This window comes from Calonectris borealis, chromosome Z (genome assembly GCF_964195595.1).
Source record: "Calonectris borealis chromosome Z, bCalBor7.hap1.2, whole genome shotgun sequence".
Taxonomy (NCBI): domain Eukaryota; kingdom Metazoa; phylum Chordata; class Aves; order Procellariiformes; family Procellariidae; genus Calonectris; species Calonectris borealis.
In genome coordinates this window covers 4237338-4258049 of record NC_134352.1, presented here as the reverse complement: position 1 = coordinate 4258049, position 20712 = coordinate 4237338, and the positions used below count along the sequence as shown (strand labels likewise).

At 37.1% G+C, this 20712-nt stretch overlaps 1 protein-coding gene across 13 annotated transcripts in view; it reads right to left on the bottom strand.

Annotated features, from left to right (window-relative positions):
- The window catches only part of MEF2C (myocyte enhancer factor 2C), a 128094-nt gene that overhangs the window by 48048 nt on the left and 59334 nt on the right, over positions 1–20712 (bottom strand). For all 13 annotated transcript variants that reach the window (XM_075137773.1, XM_075137771.1, XM_075137774.1 and 10 more), the window contains one exon: positions 16593–16796. In XM_075137773.1, coding sequence (XP_074993874.1) covers positions 16593–16796 — 204 coding nt within the window. The remainder of the gene's footprint in view (positions 1–16592; positions 16797–20712) is intronic.

The following is a 20712-nucleotide window of genomic DNA, read 5'->3' as shown; positions in this document are numbered from 1 at the left end:
GAGGCTGTGAACATGTGCATGACCGGTACTGTCTCACTCGGTCAAGCCTTAGCGGTGGGCTCTGACCAGCTTTGGTGGCTCTTGCCGCTGCAGTATAAATCACCGTCCAGAGCTGCCTGCTCTGCCCTGCCATCCAAGATTACTCACCCCATACCAGAGCTGCGGAGGTGGAGCGGCCAAGGGGTGGGCATGCATTCCCTTCCTCTGACTCTGCTGCGAAGGTGGTAATCTCCAAGGGAGGAAAGGCAATAAATAGCTTGGGGGTACTCACATCTCCAGATACCACGGCCTCAGTCAGAGTCCCACAGAGCCATGTTACATATAAGAAAGGGAACTTTTCTAATTGGGAATCCCGAAGCCAGAACAGCCTACAGGCTGTATTTGTTTTAAAGAACGGACCTCCTTTGTGATTTATCATTTCGCAGTGTTTTGCAACATAGACACAGGTAGTGTTTTGGGGACTGTGCTCCTGAGAAAAAGGTAAATCTTCTGGCTATTCGAAAAAAATGTTTAGAAGTCAGTAACATTCTGACTTTTTTCCTAACGCGCTCAGCTTGAGTACAAGGGAGAACCATACTGGAATCCCTACCTAACGAGCAACTGAAATTCACAGGTGCAGAAGCACTACTCCCAGTCCCAAAATCTAGCCGTGCTGGAGCTACTTGGACCAACTACAGACTGAATCTGAAATCATTATGCTGAGAGATGGAACAATAGTATTTCCTATTGACATTATTGTGGCAAGAAAACCGAGTTTATTTACTTAGTCCATTATCTTGGCTATTTTCTAATCCGTCTGCAGCCATCAGCCTGCTGCCACGGTAGAGAGAGCTCTTTCCTAAGCTCTGCAGAGCATTTACAATGCAATAAGACAATCTAGAGGAAAGGTAAAGAGTATTACATGGAACGATAAAGAAATACTTCAGGTTCTCTAACATTTATTTTATGTTTGAATATGAAAATGCAATTTTAAAATCAATCAGAAGCTGTGCCAAAGAAATCAGAGACTGTGATAAGACTGAAGATGAGATCACCTCAAAATACATGTGGCTTTGCCTCTTACTATAGATATATTAAAATCAAAGATCTGGCAAAGAGATTCTGACTGATTTCAATGGGCCCAGGCTTTCACACAGCACTTAAGAGTAGCAAAAGGGACGAGCAATGTCCTAAATAACCCACATTTCAGTGAAAATCAGTAATGCTACAAGATCCTTTCCATGAAGAGGCCAGTGGGCATATAAGCAATGGGCAGTTCAGAAGTGCATGATTTTGTTCCTAGTATCTGCAGAGGGGTTCACAGTCCTGAAGTTTGCCTGGAGTTTCTCAACAACATGAAACTTTCAAATAAACTGCAGCAAAGCTTGCTTACATTGATTCCAAAGTTTGGCGGGATTCCTGTTTCTGCCTGGGATATGCTAGATCACAAGACCCCAAGAATAAAATAGTGGTAGCAGGAACGCATGAGTACTTCTTTTATTCCTGCCACTGAATTGGTCATGGAGATCAGTAGGAAGCAGACTTAACTGCAGAATGTTTAGTCAGCTCTTTTGCTCCATCACTCTCTCTGAAGGAGGAGGTGGAATTAAGAACATTTCTCCCATGAAAAAGACTGTACAGAAGAAGTAGGAGGATTTCTCAGACTCCTTAATGGGAAGGGAAAAAAAAATTTAGTCTGTGGGAGGGACAAGAGAGGTTTCTATAACGCTTGGGGATCCAATGTTTCATCTCAAGTCCAAGCCCCGAAGCATGTTACTTCTGTTCAGGCTACAGCATAAAAAGTCTCTGTGGCTTCAGTTGTGAATCCCTCATGGGCATTGCCATCAGGTGCGTTTAGTCCTACTAAGCAAAGTCCTTACTATTGATGCAGATCAAGTCAGAATTGTCAAATATAGTTATCTATGGGGGTCCTAACAGTTCAAGCGTTCTGCTAGTGAAGCCAGTTAGGCAGAACCCCCTATACCTGCCAGTGTTTGAAAGCTATATATAAAGACATCTCTGGGATAGAGAAACGAGAGCACACCTTTCTAAGTGTCCTTTGGAATAGAAGCATTTTTTAAAGTGACAGGGTAGGAAAATGGTCAATGAGGAGTGTTGCCTCTTAGCCACATTGCTTTGAGCTTACAGTGAAACCATAAAGAGCAGTCCACACCCTGCTGCAATTCCCTTGCTGCAAGGAAGGGCCTTGTGACAGGAAAGGGCTATGGAATAGGTCCAATACAGGATTTAGGGATGTAGAAAGCTCGATTTGGCAATACTTACTATTTAGGCACCTGACCTCCAAAGTGGAATTCACACTGTGTTAGGATCTGAGGCTTCCTATACAGGGTACCGGAAGAGTTTGGTGCTACAGAACAGGATCCAAACCTAGCAGCGTGTGATGAAGCTGTGAGTGACCCAGACCAAGAAATCCTATCCCTCATCAGAAGTTACTCTGCTTACCCAGGGCTGCAGAGACACCTTCATCCATAAAGCCCTACTGGGCATTCAGGCATTGACTCAGGCATATTGTCCCCTCCTACAGCTAATCTTTCAAAGAGCTGAGGAAGAGTGACTCTTCCCTTTTAAGAAAAGGCTGCTGTTGCAGATTTTCTGTAAAACTACTAGTGGTTAGAAACCTCCTATAAAACTGGAAACACAGGTTCTGTTTCTTCTTTGATCTGAACGGGCTCAAATCTATTGTCTCCCATATCCCTATAAGGCATAGGACTTACCCAGCCTCCCACGCTCTACGCAGTTCTAGATAGGTTAAACCTCTGCACTTCCCTGTAATATTTTGCTTTTGTGCATTAACAAATGCAACATTTGTTGGGTCAGAGAAAAAGAACTCAATAGGGGACAGAGCTCTGTGGCTTGTTACAGCATTTTTGTTTGAGGGAAGAGTCTGTTGAAATCCGATTTCTGCTCCAGAGCTGGTGTTTGCATTTTATGTTGAATAGACCCTTAATAAAATGCAGAAAGAATCCTTTGAGAAAGGAATTAAACCAAAGTCTCTGTCCCTTTAACAGCACACAAACACCAGCAATCTTCTGATTCTGTTTTCTGAAAAGCTTGATCCTATACTTGTACATTGCATTAGGAATTGCTTGGCAGGGATATTTTGTCCATGGAGGACTGAGAGTTTCTAGATCTTCTGGGGCTTAAACTGGGATAAGACTCTCCATTTTGGCCCAGATTGGGTTAATAGTTAGTAGGCACAGTATAGGACCCTAGGAATCTTCAAGCTCAAATAATAAGATCTCCCACAAAATTCATGTGCCTCCAGATTAGGCTTTTGGATAAACGACCTTAGTTGCCATATTTTAAAGTTTATGTTTAGTCACTTCTGTGAAACACTTTCAGATATAGGATGGAAAGTACTGAGCATAATTATGAATTTTTATTCATGAGTTAAACAATATATGTGGGTTGTGCGAAAATTTACATCTGAGAAGGCAAGCTTCTTCTCACATAGGTTACAAAAATACAGATTAAATGGTAAGGCACATACTGGTGACTGCTGGAGAAAAAAGTGTAAAGCTTCCATTTTGCTGATATGTGTTTGAACATGCTAGAAGTATGTAATAAACAAGCTTTGGATTATAACAATGAAAGGAAAAGTTATGTGTTTTTATGTCTTTCATGTTACAGCCATGACTCTATTGTAGGAAGCTAAATATACTTTAAACACCATACACTCCATTAGGAACTGCTTCTTTGTCAAGATTTTGATCTCTCTTGAATCAATCTATAGCAGCTGTGTGTTGTTTAAAGTACTCTTATTGACTCTTCTATAATTTACTTTCTTTGAACAGCCTGTGTGCTGTAACATTTGATCAAAGAAATAAACGTATACTTTAACAACCCAAAGTAAAGTGCATGCACATTTTTATAACTCTGCACTATAAAATGTAATTATAGTTGTCTATAGATCACACAGGATGATATAAATAAAAGGGTTTGAGATTTTTTTTTTAATGCAAACCTATCCAATATATCACGGATTTTTCACTCTAACACCACTGTCTATCAGGCAAAAGCATTAATGAACTGTTCAGAACACAGATGATGCAACTTCTTTTAACAGAAGTTTTTACTCCTCCATTAACTGGCAACCATATATAAAAATACTCATAGCAAAATTAAGTAAGGAAAACACAACAACCTGAAGTTGTGGATTTATAAATTACTGCATAAAGAAAATGTTGATTGAAACTCTGTTTTAAAGGCTCTTTTTTAATTCAAAGAACAACGGCTATTTAAGATTTAACTACATTCAACAGTTCTGGACTATGGACATTAATTCACAGCTGACTGCTAGACTTGTGATTATTAAAAATGTAGAACAATAAAGCATATGTGCTTGAAGTTTTATAGCCCTGCAAATTTGGTAACTTACATTAATTTCAATCACCTTTTATATAAACAAACAGATAGAGCCTCCCCGAATTCAGGGCAAATGGAGTCTAATCAATATGAACTACATAATACATAAAGGATGGATGCAAATGTTATAGTACACAAATAAATAATTAATTTATACCTTCTTACTGTAACAAGGAAGAAAAGTCAGCATATTTTGAAGTTTAACAGAACTTTTGCCAGAACTATGAAAACTGTGGAAAGGCATCTCAAGAACAGATAGTGTTATCTGTGTGCAGTCCAGGGAAGGAGAGGTGTGGAGATATTTTGCTTCATTTTGCAAAACAGAAGGGTAAGGTGCTCTGGCCTGAGCAGAGCATTTGAAATGCCAGCTCCCTAGCAGGTGGAGCGAAGTAGGCAAAAAGCCAAGATTAGACTGACCTTTCAGATCCCCATCCTCTCTGGTGATGAAACTCCTCTTGCACGGGGCCTTTGTTACTCAGGGAAGGGGGTTCACTTATGGCCAACTCTCTCCGGTGTGGAAAGGAAGTGGACTTTTTACTTGTCATAAATGCTACTCATGGTATGAACCATGTTCCAATTCTGCCACCCTTACAGACACTGGAACAGCTTCAGAAATAAAGCCATGATTCTACAGATACTTACAGGAGCATTCAACTTTCTTCTCGTGAACAGTTTCACTGTCTGAAACAGGACTTCTATGGATTTTTGTAGAAATAAGGCCTATTCTAGTATTGCTTACTACAAAAGGTGACAGAATCCGTAGAAATTGGTGTCTTGCTGGGAACCGTAACCAGAGTTTTGAAGTTAGTCAGAAGGCTCCCATTACCACTCTAGGCTTTGAATCAGGGGTCTAATTAAACCTGAATGGTGGACTTTACATATCAGAGTTTTTTGGCTTTTGATAGCAGAGGGCTCTTTTTACCTAATACAATTATGAGCAGTGGCTAAGGGCCCACATCTGGAAATACTTACACACTAAAAAAAAAAAAAAAAAACTTTGCTCACGTGTAAGCATATGAAGAACTGGGCATCACTTGTTGATTTTGCTAGAAACTCGGTGCTGCACAATCTTCAACATTGGTTTGATAAAGAACAGTTGACAGCTTATGGGAGCCCAATAAAAAAGTCTTGGGGGAAAAGAGGGCAAGGCGAGTAGTTTGCATTAAAACAGTTGTGAGGTAGGAGAAGATGTGATTATTACTACTGTGTAAGAATCCAGGTAAAGAACCACATTTTGTATTTACCTTACAAAGCAGGGATGTCTCAATGATGAAAATGAAAAATGGGTTTGCTCACAAAAGCCTTTGTGTCTGGAACATAGCTATAAGTAGCTCACTATCTAGGTTGAAAATGGTAATGCAGGGTAGTGTGTCCTATTTTTCCATGCTTGCAGTGAAGATACAATACGGGAATTCAGCCTTGGCAATTACTAATACACCACACAGACACAATTACACCCTGTGTACTGCATAAAGGAATCACTTGTGGTCTGCCTCCGTTACAAAGAGCAGTAGGGGGCCAACATGCAAGAAGACAAAATGCTTTACAAGGAGGAAGGAGACCAGAAGAGTCGATGTACCCAAATACAAGGACCTTGATTCTTTTTGGAGTGATTTAAGTCCCTTTCCATCAATTATCGTCCTTTGTCTCCAGAGTCTTATCACAAGCAGCATTACAGGAACTGAACAAAACAATACTCAGGCTCAAATAACCCTGTGAACTGTGCTGACATTTCCACACCCTGTTGCTGTGTTTGACCAGGTTACTCAGATTTAAAAAAAAACCAAAAACAAAAAACAAAACCCAAAAACCTTCATACAGAACAACAACAAACATTCCCGTTTTAAATAACATGCTCAACCCTTCCTGGTGTCTTTTCTACTGTCTAGTATTACTGATACCTCGCACTGCAATATCACAATGGTGATGTGATATAAAAACTCTTTGTAGCACAAAACAAGATTCACTTTCCCTACTATGACAGCTTTTCAAATGAAAAGTTCCTACTTTGCAGGGTTCTCAACAGGTTTATTTTTAAGTTAATTAGATCCTGCCCCTTGCCATTCCCATCTCGTCTACCCTCTTGGTGAAATTTGAGTTTCAGATAAATGAAGAATTACAAATAAAAAGCTTCACTTATATATATGTGGAAGCACTCTGCAGCTAAAGTTTGATTTCTCAGTGAAATAAATCAGCTGTCTACTCATTCACTTTTACTGCTCAGAATCAGAGTAATAAATTTTTCTTTCTTATTGATAAGTGGAGTTTTGAGGGCACAATTTTAAGTATGAAATCAATGAAAAGCATCTATTTTTTTTCATTCATTCACACTAGATATGTGACATTTCATGGTAATTCTTGACAGAACATTGCAGTCATTGCTCATCTGAAAATAAATTAAAAAACATGTGGAAAGTCAAAAAAAAGACCTTAGGAAAGTCAGCTATTTTTGACAGTAAGTTAGCTTCTGTGAAACAAAGCCTTGTCTTTCAGAAAGTGTTTACGATCTATGAGAAAAAAAAATATATCCTTGGGCTAAAATGTTTATTGGCACCTAGGAGTCTGAAGAGAGCAAGTCAGGCCTGTGGTTTTTTGAGGGCACTTTATCATCGCCTGCATTCTCAAAGGGATCTGTGAATGAATAGAGCTGGATTACTCAGCCTTCTATTCCACGCCTATTCCTCTCCATTTTCCTTGGCAAGACTGAGAGCCAAGCTATTTTTAGTTAGGCAGTTTTCTATTTTTAGACAAATATCAGTTAAGAAACATTTGTTAGGAAAAATTTAAAAAAAGAAAAACACAAAAGGGGGAGGGGATGAGGCTTCCCATCTCATATTGTGAAGCAAGCCCTTCAACCTGTAACTCCAGGCGTTTCAGCTGCTTCCAATCTTGGAAAAATAAAGAAAATTCAGAGTTCAGGGATTTAAAAATAAACCTACCCTCTGGCAAACAGACCAAAATACAACAAGCTGTTACTATGTGAAACAGTGACTACAAAAACAAAGAACATTCTCCGCTAACTAGATTGGGACAAAACTTTGGAGCTATTAAGTTATAAGAATGTTACACAGACATGTAAGATTTTTCCAGCTTCTCAGCCAGATATATCATGTTTTGGAGAAAGAAACAGTGATCTGTGAAATAGACTTTGTGCTAAGAAATACAGATTTAAGTTCCCAATTTGACAAAGAAAGGAACTATGAACAGAGTTTGAAACACATTTATATTCTGCATATATTTTTCACCTTTGTCATCATAGCATTTTTACAACAATCTGTCCAAAACATTTCCTAAGTTATTAAAATATTTTTAAAATTATTCCTAAGAACAAAAGAATAACAAAAAAAAAACGTGGGAACATGACCAATAACAAGAACTGATCCTCAAAAAGGATAAATAAGGAGGTCCAGGGCTCTCTCAAAATATACTCAAACATAACTTTTGCTCTACCATGTGCTTCAGAGTAACTAACTTTGCATCCATTTTAGTTTTCTCTGTCCCTGTTCTTTTCTTCCATGCATGGAAAAACAAGCTATCAGGTGAGCTACTCCTCCTTCATTTGAGATATATATTAGGATTACAAGCTATGTTTCATGTCAACCAAATACTTGTTCCAAATAAATCATAGTGGAAAACTTCTTTTTTTGAGAGAGAGAAATCAAAACAACACAACTCATTACGCAACTTTCCCTTAGCTGCATTTTTCACATTTTGGATTAATTTGAAATACATTAGAAGAAAAATAATCATGTCAACACTTGACGCTCTACCTTTCTCCTTCTAGGCTGCAAAGCATCGGAAGTCTATCACTTATTAGATGCACAGCAAAAGGATGCTGCAGAGTTATCAAGGAGAGCTTAAACAATAGCCTGTGAATGGAAAGATAAAGAGTCAAAAATCTCATGTAGACAGGTTAGAGGAAGGGAATAAATTGCTATCTGTTGGAAGTAGCAGAGGGACTAATTTGGACAGTCCCACTGACTGGAACAGCAGTCCCATTGAGGGACTACTTTGGACAAAATAGAATTGCCTTCTTTCCAGCTTTGAAGTTTTTCTTGTGGTCTTGTAATAGCTAATATTTACATAAAGCCCAAACTGATGGGATAATAAGATTAGGTAAAAATATCAGCTTCTGTTTAAAAAAAGATGTATTTCTAAATTAATCACTTGAAAAAATGAAATTAAGATTGATAAAGTGGAGAGTTTTTTAGTATTTTTGAAAATGGGATATTTTCCCCTCCAAGGTCTTTTTGTACTAATCATGGTTAGGAAAAACATAGAAAAAACTCACATGAGGATATTAGGTTACAAACACATTTTCCAAAGGCTCAAAACTCAGAAGGCAAACAAAGAAAGATCAAAAGAATATTACAAAAATGCTGAAGATCTTGAAGCCAATCCCAGATTTTGTCATCCATGAGGTTAGCAATAACGGTTTGGCTCATATTTACTAAAAATGAAACAAGAAGTAAGCATTTAAAAAGCCTAAATCATCATCCAAAGGAAATTCTTTGGCCAGTTGACCCTGTCCAATCATCTCCTGGCCTGTGGAAACTGGTAACAGTAGCTGGTTTTTTTAACAAGCTAGTCTTCAACCAATTTACAAGGGAAATCAATAATGCTATCCCCATTTTACAGATAGGGAAACTGAAGCATTAGGAGGAAATATGACTTGTCCAAGGTCACACAACAGTATTTGGCAAAGCTATTAATAAAATCCAAGTCTCATGAGTCCTGGTCCAGGGCAGTATCCAATAGACTGTACTGTCTTTAGATCACCCTGAATAACCTTTCTTACATACAGGCTTACTTTCTATACTGTCCCAGATCTTTAGCCCATGGTAGCTGAAATAATTCCCCTGATTTCAACAGCTGAAGAGCTGACTTGATGTGTATTTCACAGCTTGTTTATGTGCAGTATTATGTTATGATGACAAGAGAAGAAAATATACTTATTACATTAAACAAGCTACAACAGTTGCCTTACTTTTCCAAAAAGAGCACATTTAGAGAGTTATATGGGCTTATTTACTACAAATGTACAGATAAGAGTCTTAATTGATATGAAGAGGCTTTCAGAATCTAATTAACCTCCCAGCTAGTCATTAGCTCTGTGACCTTTAGAAATAATTGACAGAAGGAATTTTTTTTCCTCTTCATCTCATTCAGAACTTCCACTCCAAGTGACTAATCCTACATGTGCTATAGGACCCACAGCACACCTGTAAGAATGGATGGGACAACGTGCAGTAAGTCCATCAGCAAAACAGGACTGTGGCGTTCCTCACAGGCACAATATACTGCCCATCTAGCACGTCACATGCATGCACCTTTTGCTGCCTGAGTGCCATGCTCATCGACTCCAACCTTCCAATGTGCTAAAGCTGTACTATGTTTTAAGTCTCAAGTCCCTCAAGCCTGGAAGAGATTTAGTAGTATTTCATGCCTACTAACACTCTGCTGCTGGTCATACTAAAAGCGATCAGACTTTCAATTCAAGATAGTTCTTCTACAAACCTGTGGAAGTATCCATTGTTATCTACCACTAGTTGCATGTTTTCATTATATGCATTTTTTTGGAGCAAAATGCTTTTTCAACAAGCAATAACACACACACAAAAGCAAAATTCTGAATTCCACCACCCTATAGGGCTTGGTATTACTTTGTTCCCTACCATTTTAACATTAAGGTCTGTAAAGATGTCTTTGTGTGTTGTAAAACACAAAGGATGTGCAATCTGCAGGAAGAATTTCACATGTCCACAAGCTCACTTCTTCCCCTTGGGGGAAAATGCTGGTGCAAATGGCACTCATATCTCTTGCTATGTTCAGTTCATTCTCCCTCACCAAATACAGGAGCCCACTGAGGAAGGGAAAATACTCTGCAAAAGGTCAATTCATCAGCAGTTACTAGAGCAAAGATGATGTATGACCCTGTGCAAAACAAGTTAAGACAACGCTAGATACTTCTTCTCTATGAAAAAGAATCTATAATCTGTAAATTATTTAAAAATCTGACATATTATTGCAAATTTGAACTACTTTTTTTCCCCATGGCCAACCAGCAACCCCATCACAATGGCCCTAGGATAATTAAAGTCTCCTAGAGTAGCACAGGCTAATTCTTGATGAAGTCTTCAGTATCACTAAAGGCAAGAGTTCACCAAATGCGAATTTCTCCAAACTTACCCAATTTCAGTGAGAAAGGAGAGGGAAAAAAGGATGGAGGGGCATCAAGTGTAATGGAAAAGCGATCCCTAACAGGCAGGCTGAAGGAGCAGCTGATGAGACAAGGGACAAAGGAGCGCACAACTTAATGACACTCTCAGGGACAGGAAGACAGAAAAAGAAGTATGTACTGGAGAGCAATTGGCAAGAGATTAAGAAAGGTAAAACTGAAGATGAGTTGAAGATGAGGACTCCTTCAGCAATGGTCAAAAGATGGTCCTTGGTACGAGAGGTATAAATGTTGTTTGATGGAAACAGGATTGATGTATCTTACATGGAGAATCATGTTACTGCATCATCATCACCTTATTTTGCTATCTGTTCTTACTATGCCATGTCTGAAGTAGGGCTGTAAATACTTTGAGGTAGGATCTGTTAGTGTGCGTTAGAATACAGCAAAATTGCAAGAGTGAGTGAAATAGAATGTGCGTTAGTGTGCGTTAGAATACAGCAAAATTGCAAGAGGTGGGTGAAAGGGCATAATATGCCTGATAAATATTCAGGTGAAAAAAACCCCACAGAGTAAGACAACATATAGCTGAGAAGCCAAATAAGGATAAGGTTTTATTGAAGCAGAAGGATATGACAATGTATTGCAGGAGCTGACATCTTCCTATATGTAAAAGTCTATGTTGAGGACCCTGAACTCCTTCTAAGTGTATGTTGAGGACCCTGAACTCCTTCTAAGTGTAAAAAAAGAGAAAAAAGAGAAAAAAAGGAGTAGTTGAAGCCAGATGCCAGTAAAAGATAGAGCCAAAGGCAGATAGCAAGACAGAGATTTCAGAAAAGGAAAAGACACTGAGGTCATGGCAGAGTTTCTTGTAAGATAAAAGACAGACAGATGTGTGTGTATGCATGCAAAGCAGCAGTTTTAAGTAGTGAACTTTACAAAATTCAGAGAAGATATGGTGGGTGATCAGCATTGATAACATAGAACCTCAGCCAGCAAAGAGAAAAATGGAGGAAGTTTGTGTTGTTCCTCTTTTTTCTCTACCAGTGATTAGCGGTATGGCAGAGGGGAACTGAGGAGGTGCATGTATGTTGGCCAGAAAACGGAAGATATGTTTAATGGGATGAATTTGAAAGGGCTGACCTAGTAGGAGAACTTGAGTTGAATGTAGTGACCACTGAATCAGCAGAGAAATAGAATCTGGAGAAAGAGGGATGATAAGAGTAGCAGGGTCAAAGAAATTGATGGATTGGGGGCTTAAAAAGAGCTGAAAGATGAAGTGGTTAGTGATTTCTGGAGGAATGATTTATATGCACACAGAGCAAGGATCAGCGTGTTAGACTCAGTATCTAAGAAACAGAATCAAAACCAGGACTTAGTAAAAACTCGCTAGAGGTCTGTTAAAGCTGAAACAGTAGCTGATGCTTTGACATGAAAGAAGTGACAAGGAAGAAGGGACAGTGAGAGAGAAAACAGGCAGGAAGTTTCACCTTAAATCAGCAAAGGCTTGATGGCTTAGCTGAAGAACCACAGCAGATTTCTGTAATATGGTTAGGGTTGCAGTTACATTTGCAGCCAAGATGCAAAGCATTTCCCTGTATTCCTACTCTGAAATATGCCCCCTACAATCTAAGGGCGACGTCCTTTCTGAGCTCCTAAGCAGCGGGCTTACAGTGCTTTGGCACGGGATTCTCATTACTCACAGTAGTGTGGCAGTGAAATACCACTGAAATAAGTTGTGTTACATCCAATTCTGTTTTACAGAAACAAGGAGAGGATCTGGCCTCATTTTAAATAAATGCAAAAAATGCATAATGCATGTACTTGTCTATTGTAAAACTCTGACATTTACTCTTCCCCATTTCCTCACTGCCGTAAGAAAATTATTGCCTAGTCCTATACAACTGTGCTGATAATGTTAAACAACAAACTCATGAGATAAGTTTTTTCTGATAGAGCAGATAGGAACTTAATGTATTGACAAACTTCTAAGGACAGATTGGAACTCTAGTTGTAAAAACACTACTTCTGTACCAAAGACTGTGTACCAAATGCCACAGGATTTTGTAATGAGAGAAAATGTAATCCCATTTTAAAGTAAAGAATTACAAATCTTCTAGTAATTATATCACAGGATTTTAAATGACAGCTGCTGAATATATTGTTGGTATTTACATACAGCACTTGGAAGTTAGCATAAAGATGAAATTAATCTTTTTTCCTGCAGCATTGAAGGAACCCTGCACAGGTTCTACTATTCCTTAAAATAAGTTACTATATCCAGCAACCAACATGCACTTTTTAACTGAAGCAAAATTGAATGAACGACTGTGGTGTGAGTGGTTTGGTGGGTGAGGACATAAAGGCTTCAGTTTTAAGAATCCAGTTAACTCTAAACAGAAGTCTCAGAATGAACATTTTTTTTGCAGAACTAATACATATCATAAAACCTCCATACAGATTTTGGTAAGACTCACAGTGATTGTCACTGTTGCTTAAAGTGGATAAACTTGAGTGTTGAATGCAAATATTTTCTCCTTCATGAGTACAGACTGACTTTTAGTTACCTGTGGATGTTTTAAGTGTATTTACTGGCAATAACTGAAACACATTCAGCTGGTAGATAATTTTTGTGATCTGAAGAACTCAGATATACCAAACTGCAGATTAATTAACTCCATTTTGAATGAGGTAACTGGAGAAGACCATCTCAGTTATATTTATTATGTGTAAGTAAAATTACTACATGTATGAAAAAAGTATAAGCTATTTGTTTAAATCATTAAACCAAAATAGCTCAAAGAATAATAGTAACTGAACTTTACAATTCTCTTAATATTAGCCACTCCATTTTACATCATGGCAGATGTAATCAGATCATACACCTATAAGCTGGGTAGGACCAAATTGCTTGATTTGCAGTAATACAAGTATTAAAATGAATGTCAAATAATTTTTCCCTTGAAAAACAGTGTAATGTTTGTTAGACATCTGACATGTGGTGTCTTCTGATACTTCAAATAACAAATTATGGCCCGAAGACTCATTCCTTCAGAAATGCTAAATATAATTAATCCCAGTAATTAAACTGAAACATTTGCTTAATAAAATTAACAGCTTTAGCCAGACCTACATGAAAATTCATGTAATTTTTCGATTTGAATAGCAGTGGTTTAAATTAAAAGTAATTAACTACATATTAGAGACCTACTCTTTTGATTTTCTTTGAATATAGATTGTTCAAAGAAGTTATACCACATTCTAATGACTGATAACACAGTTCTACGACAACCAAAAAGTAACTAAATAGTTAATATTATGCTGAATGTGAACCGAAATTGGATTCTAAATTAAAGACCTTTATACGGTTGACAGTTATATTTCAAATTTTCATAAGTCTACCTAAAAAAGTTTTCTTTCTCTAATATTGTGCAGAAATCTGTGAGCACAGCTATGCCCTTTTCTTCTGCTGAAATATAGTTATGGAACAGTCATTTAGTTGAAAATGATCAGATTTAATAATACTGTCTGATTCTCAGCTGCTGTTGATTGCTCTGGAAGAACAAGATTAAAAACTTGTAAGTGTGAAATCTAGCTGTCTGAAAGCGAAAAAAAATGGACTCCTTACAAGGAAAATATGTGTAATGTAGTCAGTTTAACTGATCAATTTAAATATTTAAATGTGTGGTAGATTTATATCCTGTACCTAAAAATATATCCAAACTACACTAAATCAAGCCATTTCTCAGATTGCATACTTTCATGCGCTCTATTCCTATACTGTACTCATAACTGTGATGTTAATTATCAAGTAAAGGCACGATAAGATGAAACTCTTGTTCAAAATCTACACCCTGCACAAGTACTCCTTTGATCCTGAAACAGTACTGGCATTGGTGTGGCTTAAGTATTTTGCATTACAGGCGAAACATTGAAAAACTTAACAGCAAAATGATCAAATGACTGAATTCAGAGCTGACAGAACATATGGAAAAACTATAAACATGCACTTCATTTGGCCTTTTCTGCGTATTGTTAGATTACTCAATTTAAATAATGTTTATTTTAATTACCTACTTTTATTTGGCTCCTTTTAGAGGAGTGAAAAGAGATGCCCACCAAATTTTGGGTAAAGCCAAAGCATGTCTGCATGCAAAATTGCCTATCAGCCTATCCAAACTGGTCCACTATTTTTGCAGGAAAGGGACTTTGCTGGTGCAGAGAGTGCTCCTTCTGAAAATCTCAAAGTTACAACAAAACAGACAGAATTATTTTAAATTTACATTTTCATTCAAGTTTCTTGAAAAAACATAGTCCTCATAATCAAAAGTATTAGTTCATTGTGAAGCAAGTAATAAATCCCTGACTACTGGCTTACTCACCTATTCCCACAAGAAAGCCTGCAGGAAGAAGTAAAGATATCACAGGAAAATTTTCCTGCTAATAATATTCTGGCTTTTTGCCACTGAAAGAGGGCAGGGCATTATTTTGGGGACGGAATTTGAATTCTGCTGGACACGACAAGTGCTTACTAGAGGTAGGTGACAGGAAAGGCTTCATGTCTGCATAGGAGATTTGAAGTAAGAGAGGAAAAGAGATGATGGAGAGGAGGAAGAAATTATGTACTTTCCTCTCAGTCTTAACTCACATAAATTTTTGTTCTGCTGTCAGAACCTCATCCTCTCCTAATGGAGGAGAAAATCTGCCGGGAGATCATAAAGGAAGCAAAACAGTATCATCCTATATGTTGACATAAGGATTGACAGAAAAGTGATATATATTCCTGGGTTGCAGTCTTTGCCAATCTATGGTGATGTGACTGTGACATCTTGTAACAAGCATAACGATGTCTATTATACAGTATTTTTAATCCATCAAAAACATTTTATATGTAATTCACACACTTACTTTCTTCCATTGCTAGTCTCAAAAACATGACTAACCCAGGTGAAGATTCCAAAAACCCCAAAGTCTCATTTTAAACAATATCCAGATTATTTAAAAATCTGAAACTACACCTTTAAAAAGATCTGAAGTAATCTAAGTGTATTGGCCAAGGTATTCAGGAGCATTTCTGAATAAATTTTCACTGATCTTTAAGACAGGACCTCATCCTTCCTTGCTTTGAAAACAGGAGTTGCATAAGTCACATAACCAAATTTTTAGACATTTGATTGTTTTGCTATTACAACAAAATCATTGAAAGCTTCATTTATTTTGTGTGGCTTGAATCCTAATGTGATTATAAAGTAAAATGACTTTTCTACAAATATTATAAGCTTAAAATTGAAAATCTTAAATTTTAATTAATAATTTTCAGTAATTGTTAATACAACTTGCCCTATATAGTATTTTTTAAATCATTACAAGATGTCTCTAGCATTCTGATAGAATTGCTTTGATACTGTTATTATTATATTATGGTGACAGCATTCTGCGTGAAGTAGCTGAAACATTTGTTATTGTGCAGCTCGTAAGTAAACTTTTCTTGCATTTTGTTAAACCTCCTTTGTAAATAATCAAAAAGCTGAACAAGTCAGTCGACTGCCCTAAAGCAGTGATTCTAAACCTTTTTCTTCCACATCTTTTACAATGTATTTGTTAGTTCCTCCTGGACGGAGGACATTATGACTTTTGGAGTGAGGAGACAAGGCACACCATGTTTTCTGCGGAGCATGTCACCAGGAGCGACTAGGAGACAAGGGGGAGATTCAGCTGGGAGGTAGTGGTCAAGGCGTGGAGAGGACTAACGGGACAAAGCAGCACAGAAAGCTGGACGACAGGGAGCCAGAGATCCCATTGCAAGAGTTTCTGCTGAGCGTGCGAGACTCAGGAGGATAAAACTTACAGCTCACAAAAGACACGGATTCCCTCCAGTCTCTGCTGCACCACCTCCAACCCCCAAACTCCGTTGTCCCTCTTCTGCTCTCCTGCTGCTATGTCACCTCCAGGGTACATTCTACAACCCTCGAGAAAGGTGATCAGGCCTCTCGCACCTCCGACTCAGAGCAAAGTAAAAAAAGAATGCTCACAGAACAGAGAATCTTACCTCAACAATATCCGAATTCGTTCGACTCTCATGCGGCTCATTGTACTCGGTGTATTTCAGCAACACTTTGTCCATATCAGTGCTGGCATACTGGAACAGTTTGTTGGTGCTGTTGAAGATGATCAGAGCAATCTCACAGTCACACAGAACACTCAGCTCATAAGCCTTCTTCATTAACCCAAATTTCCTCTTTGTAAATGTCACCTGGCAAAAAAGAAAAAAAGGTCCATCAAAAATCCCAAGCTGGTCTTGTAGTCCTTCTTCTTTTTTTTGAAATATAATGCGTGACTGCTTTAGTCTTTGAATTGAACATGTTCAGAAGGCAAATGCATAAATATAAATATAGTTCCAAACCAGAATATAAGTATGTGTGTGTGTTATGTAAGTGAGGAAATATACCCAAATCCTCACTGCACGAAACTCAAGGTACAGGTAAAGAGCACGGGACATTTTCATTAAATAGCGCTATGAAGTGTTGATGCTGCATCTTTCTCTGTAACTTTTTAATTCATATACTCTTTATACTGCATACATCTTTCCCATCAATATTTTAAAACTGCACCTCAGATTTGCAGTTGTAAATAGTTTGAACATGTGGAGTCAATTCTTATTTTTGATAGTGATTGACTTTGATTCCATGCCCCGCAACTCCTGCTAGATATTTAGTGGAAGAAATTATTTCATACAGAATTTAAGTTGTGTGAAACAGATACATTGTTCGTATAAACACACTCACAACAGTTTTGAAGAAATATCTAGTGTTAAAAATTCACACACTCATGTGAGAAATGAGAAATATAAAGCACAAATGAAGAACAAACAATAGTTGGCCGGCAACAAATACCACCTTTGAAACAACCCCTTTTCTAAACAGAGATGTAGCATTCTTTATTTTGTTTCAAATTAGATGCTTAGAAATATGAACTGGAATTTTTTTAGTACAAAGGACTTTGGGTCATATTATATAGGAAAAAAGAGAGATGTGCTTGCAAGTTCTCAGTAGGCCAGCTAATGCCCTGACATCATGCAAAACATAGGCAGTATGAAAAATATTACTCTGTACAAAACCATAAATTTCCACAGGGACTGTTTTGAAAATGAAAGACCTGCACATCAAATAATTTTTTTGCCCTCTTCTTTTCTGCACTAGCTTACAAGTTCCAGTAAGACATATGACTCAGAATAAGAAACTACTATGGGCTGTTTAAGTTAATTGTATGGTTGAATTTTCCTCCTTCTTCTGTTTCTTCATATATGTGATTTCCATTAAGTGTATACAATGACTGTGATTTTTTTTTACACTCATTTTTTTCTCTAATAATTTTAAGAGACAAGAATTTTTAAGACGAAAATATGGTTTTGCTAAGCCTATTATTAATCAAATTTAATATGTAGTCAAGGTTATTTGATATGTCAAGGACAGGCACGCAATCAAGTTTATAGGTCTGCCCAGTCCTGCACTTGTTGCTACCATTCCTTAATACCCATAAGCAGTAGCACCTCTGCACTCTCATACTGAGGCAAGAAGATTCATCTGTACGTGGTTCATATGGCTGCTGTTTCATCTTGTCACACTCCTAATGCAAGTTAATGCTAACTGCGACCCCAGACTACCTGAAAATCCCAGCACGACAGGCCACGGAAAACCTGACCTTTAAGTATTGCTAATCCCTATTTGCTAGTCCATCTCAGAAAGATGAGGCTCTGTGCCAATACTATGAACACTTATTCTCCCAAATGTATACTGAATGTTATTCCTCTTATTGTCATTTCAATCTCTTTAGCCTCTGTCAACATACTGTTAAGAAAAGATGGATTGCCATTAAATGTAATTATTCAAGCATTTTAAAAACATACTTTCCACAGCACTGGTCTCAAGTATGCATAATTGATAGCAAGTTCTTTCTAAATTTGTCTGTCTCAATGGCTTTTGATATTTGGAATGAATAATGAGATAGGTAACAAAGCTTCATTCAAATTCTGAAAAAAACCCTAGTCTTTCAAATACTCCTTTAATGTTTTCTCTGATTACAGAAAATTGCAATGCATTTGTTGAAACATACATATATATAAAAGCATGTTTTAGAAAAAGCTAAACATACAGAAAATAAAATGTCCTAACTCAACATATTTTTCTGCATCTAAAATGCCTTTCAATCAACTTTTTGACCACAGTGCTGTAGGTGGAGCGTCTCCGTACAGTATGGTTTCTGTTGCACAGAAACCTCAGAGTTTAGCATGTTACAGCTTCTTACCATCAAAGTACACTCCAGTACAGAAATATCTTTAAAGCGACTGTTTGTGTTTACTGTTAGGTGCTCCTGAACATCTAGAATAACCACACAGCTGTGCTGCATAGCACATACTTATTTCATAATACTATCACCAGAACGGTACCGGTTAGAGTTCCTTTTTGTGGAAAGAGAAAAAAAGAACAAATCAGCTAGATCTTTTTTTTCTTTCTTTAAAATATAATCTTAATTGCACTGAATTTGATTTGTTTTTAACTCCTTGATCTTTCTAACATTTTCTAAATCTATCAGATAATGCTTTCTGCTACTGCTGATAAACGCATTAAAAAAAATTGTATCTACTATTGTTTCTATAGTGATCTGGAATATTACTTTTCTTTTTAGATATGCTATTCATTGTGGCTTATTTTTACATATATATTACATACATATATATATATGTAAATTTATCATGCTTTTACAACAGTTTATAGTAGAGGTGAACTTGTATTTTCAAATGTATAGTGAAAGGTCAGTAACTTCTGGAAAGATTAAGAATACTCTTCAAGACATTTAAAAACAATGATCTTTTTTCATACTTTATTCTATGTGGCTACATAAGGAAGATGAATATGCTTCTCTTCCATACGCTAAAATATTTTTGTGAGCAATATAAATAGACAGCATCTTTATTACTAAACTTTCTTTGGGTCTCAATTTGTTAATCATTTGTTATGTAACCATACTCACGCAAACTAAAAGTATCTAATAAATATTGTCTAAAGTAACAGATAATACTCCAGTAGGGCAGAAATTTTGCTGAGTGGTAAAAATTAGCATCTATTATTTAAAGCATTTGGTCTCTTTTCTCTAGGTGGAAGGCAGTGTGTACACTTAAGAAGCTTTGTCTACACTTGAACTGACTCAGTGCTGAGAATGAACAAGACACACACAATCCGCACGAACACAAGCTCTGGAGTAGCTGTAGCTACAGTACCAAAAAATCCAGGTGATCACATAGCCTTAATGTCATATACTGCATTCAAAGTTCTCAGTCATGATAGCATCATATAACAATGGACAATGTAATTTTGTCATTTTACATAAAGAACACTAGCGAGACTGAAAGAAAACACACATACAGTGAGACAATTCATCAACATATTTAAAAAGGACATCCAAAAAAGTGCATGCATTTCAATATCTGTTTAATATTTAACTTTTTCCAGCAGCAAAAATCAAATCACTACATTTTCTTTCCTGACGATATTAGTCAAGATATGATTAATTATCCCTGTTGTCTAAACCACTGCTAATTTACAGGTGTTTTTCAGTTCACAAATTTTCTCCTTTTTAGGAGAATGATAGGCAATTTAGGAAGTCTTTCTCTTTTTGGGATATAATATTTTGTAATGACAGTGTGAGAACTGGGGAGAATGAAAGTGGAGTGGAGGGAGGAAGTGGAACAGATAAGAAGCCAGCATTCAACTGTCTTTAAAACCTTTTTAAGCATGTGTATATAAAACACAAGGTTTGAAACACCAACACAGTTCCTAAATACTGTTATGAGGCGCTTTTATGCATAGTTTTATACGTATTGCAAAAAGAGCAGTGTGCGGAGAGTACCACATTTACTTCTGAAACATACCAAAAAATAACCTAATTCCATCCCTTCGTATTAACTGAAAACCCACTAGTCTATTACTATTTGTCTTAGCACTATGGTTATTTTACTTATTTAAAGGTTATTTTTAAAAATTTAAGAGCCAAACTGCCCTCATAACAGGAATGGAGGTACCAAGAAGGTAGGTTACTAAAGCCTGCAGCATTTTTGTGTATGAAAAAGCATAAATGCTGATGACTTTATAGGCTGTGAGCAAATCAGATGC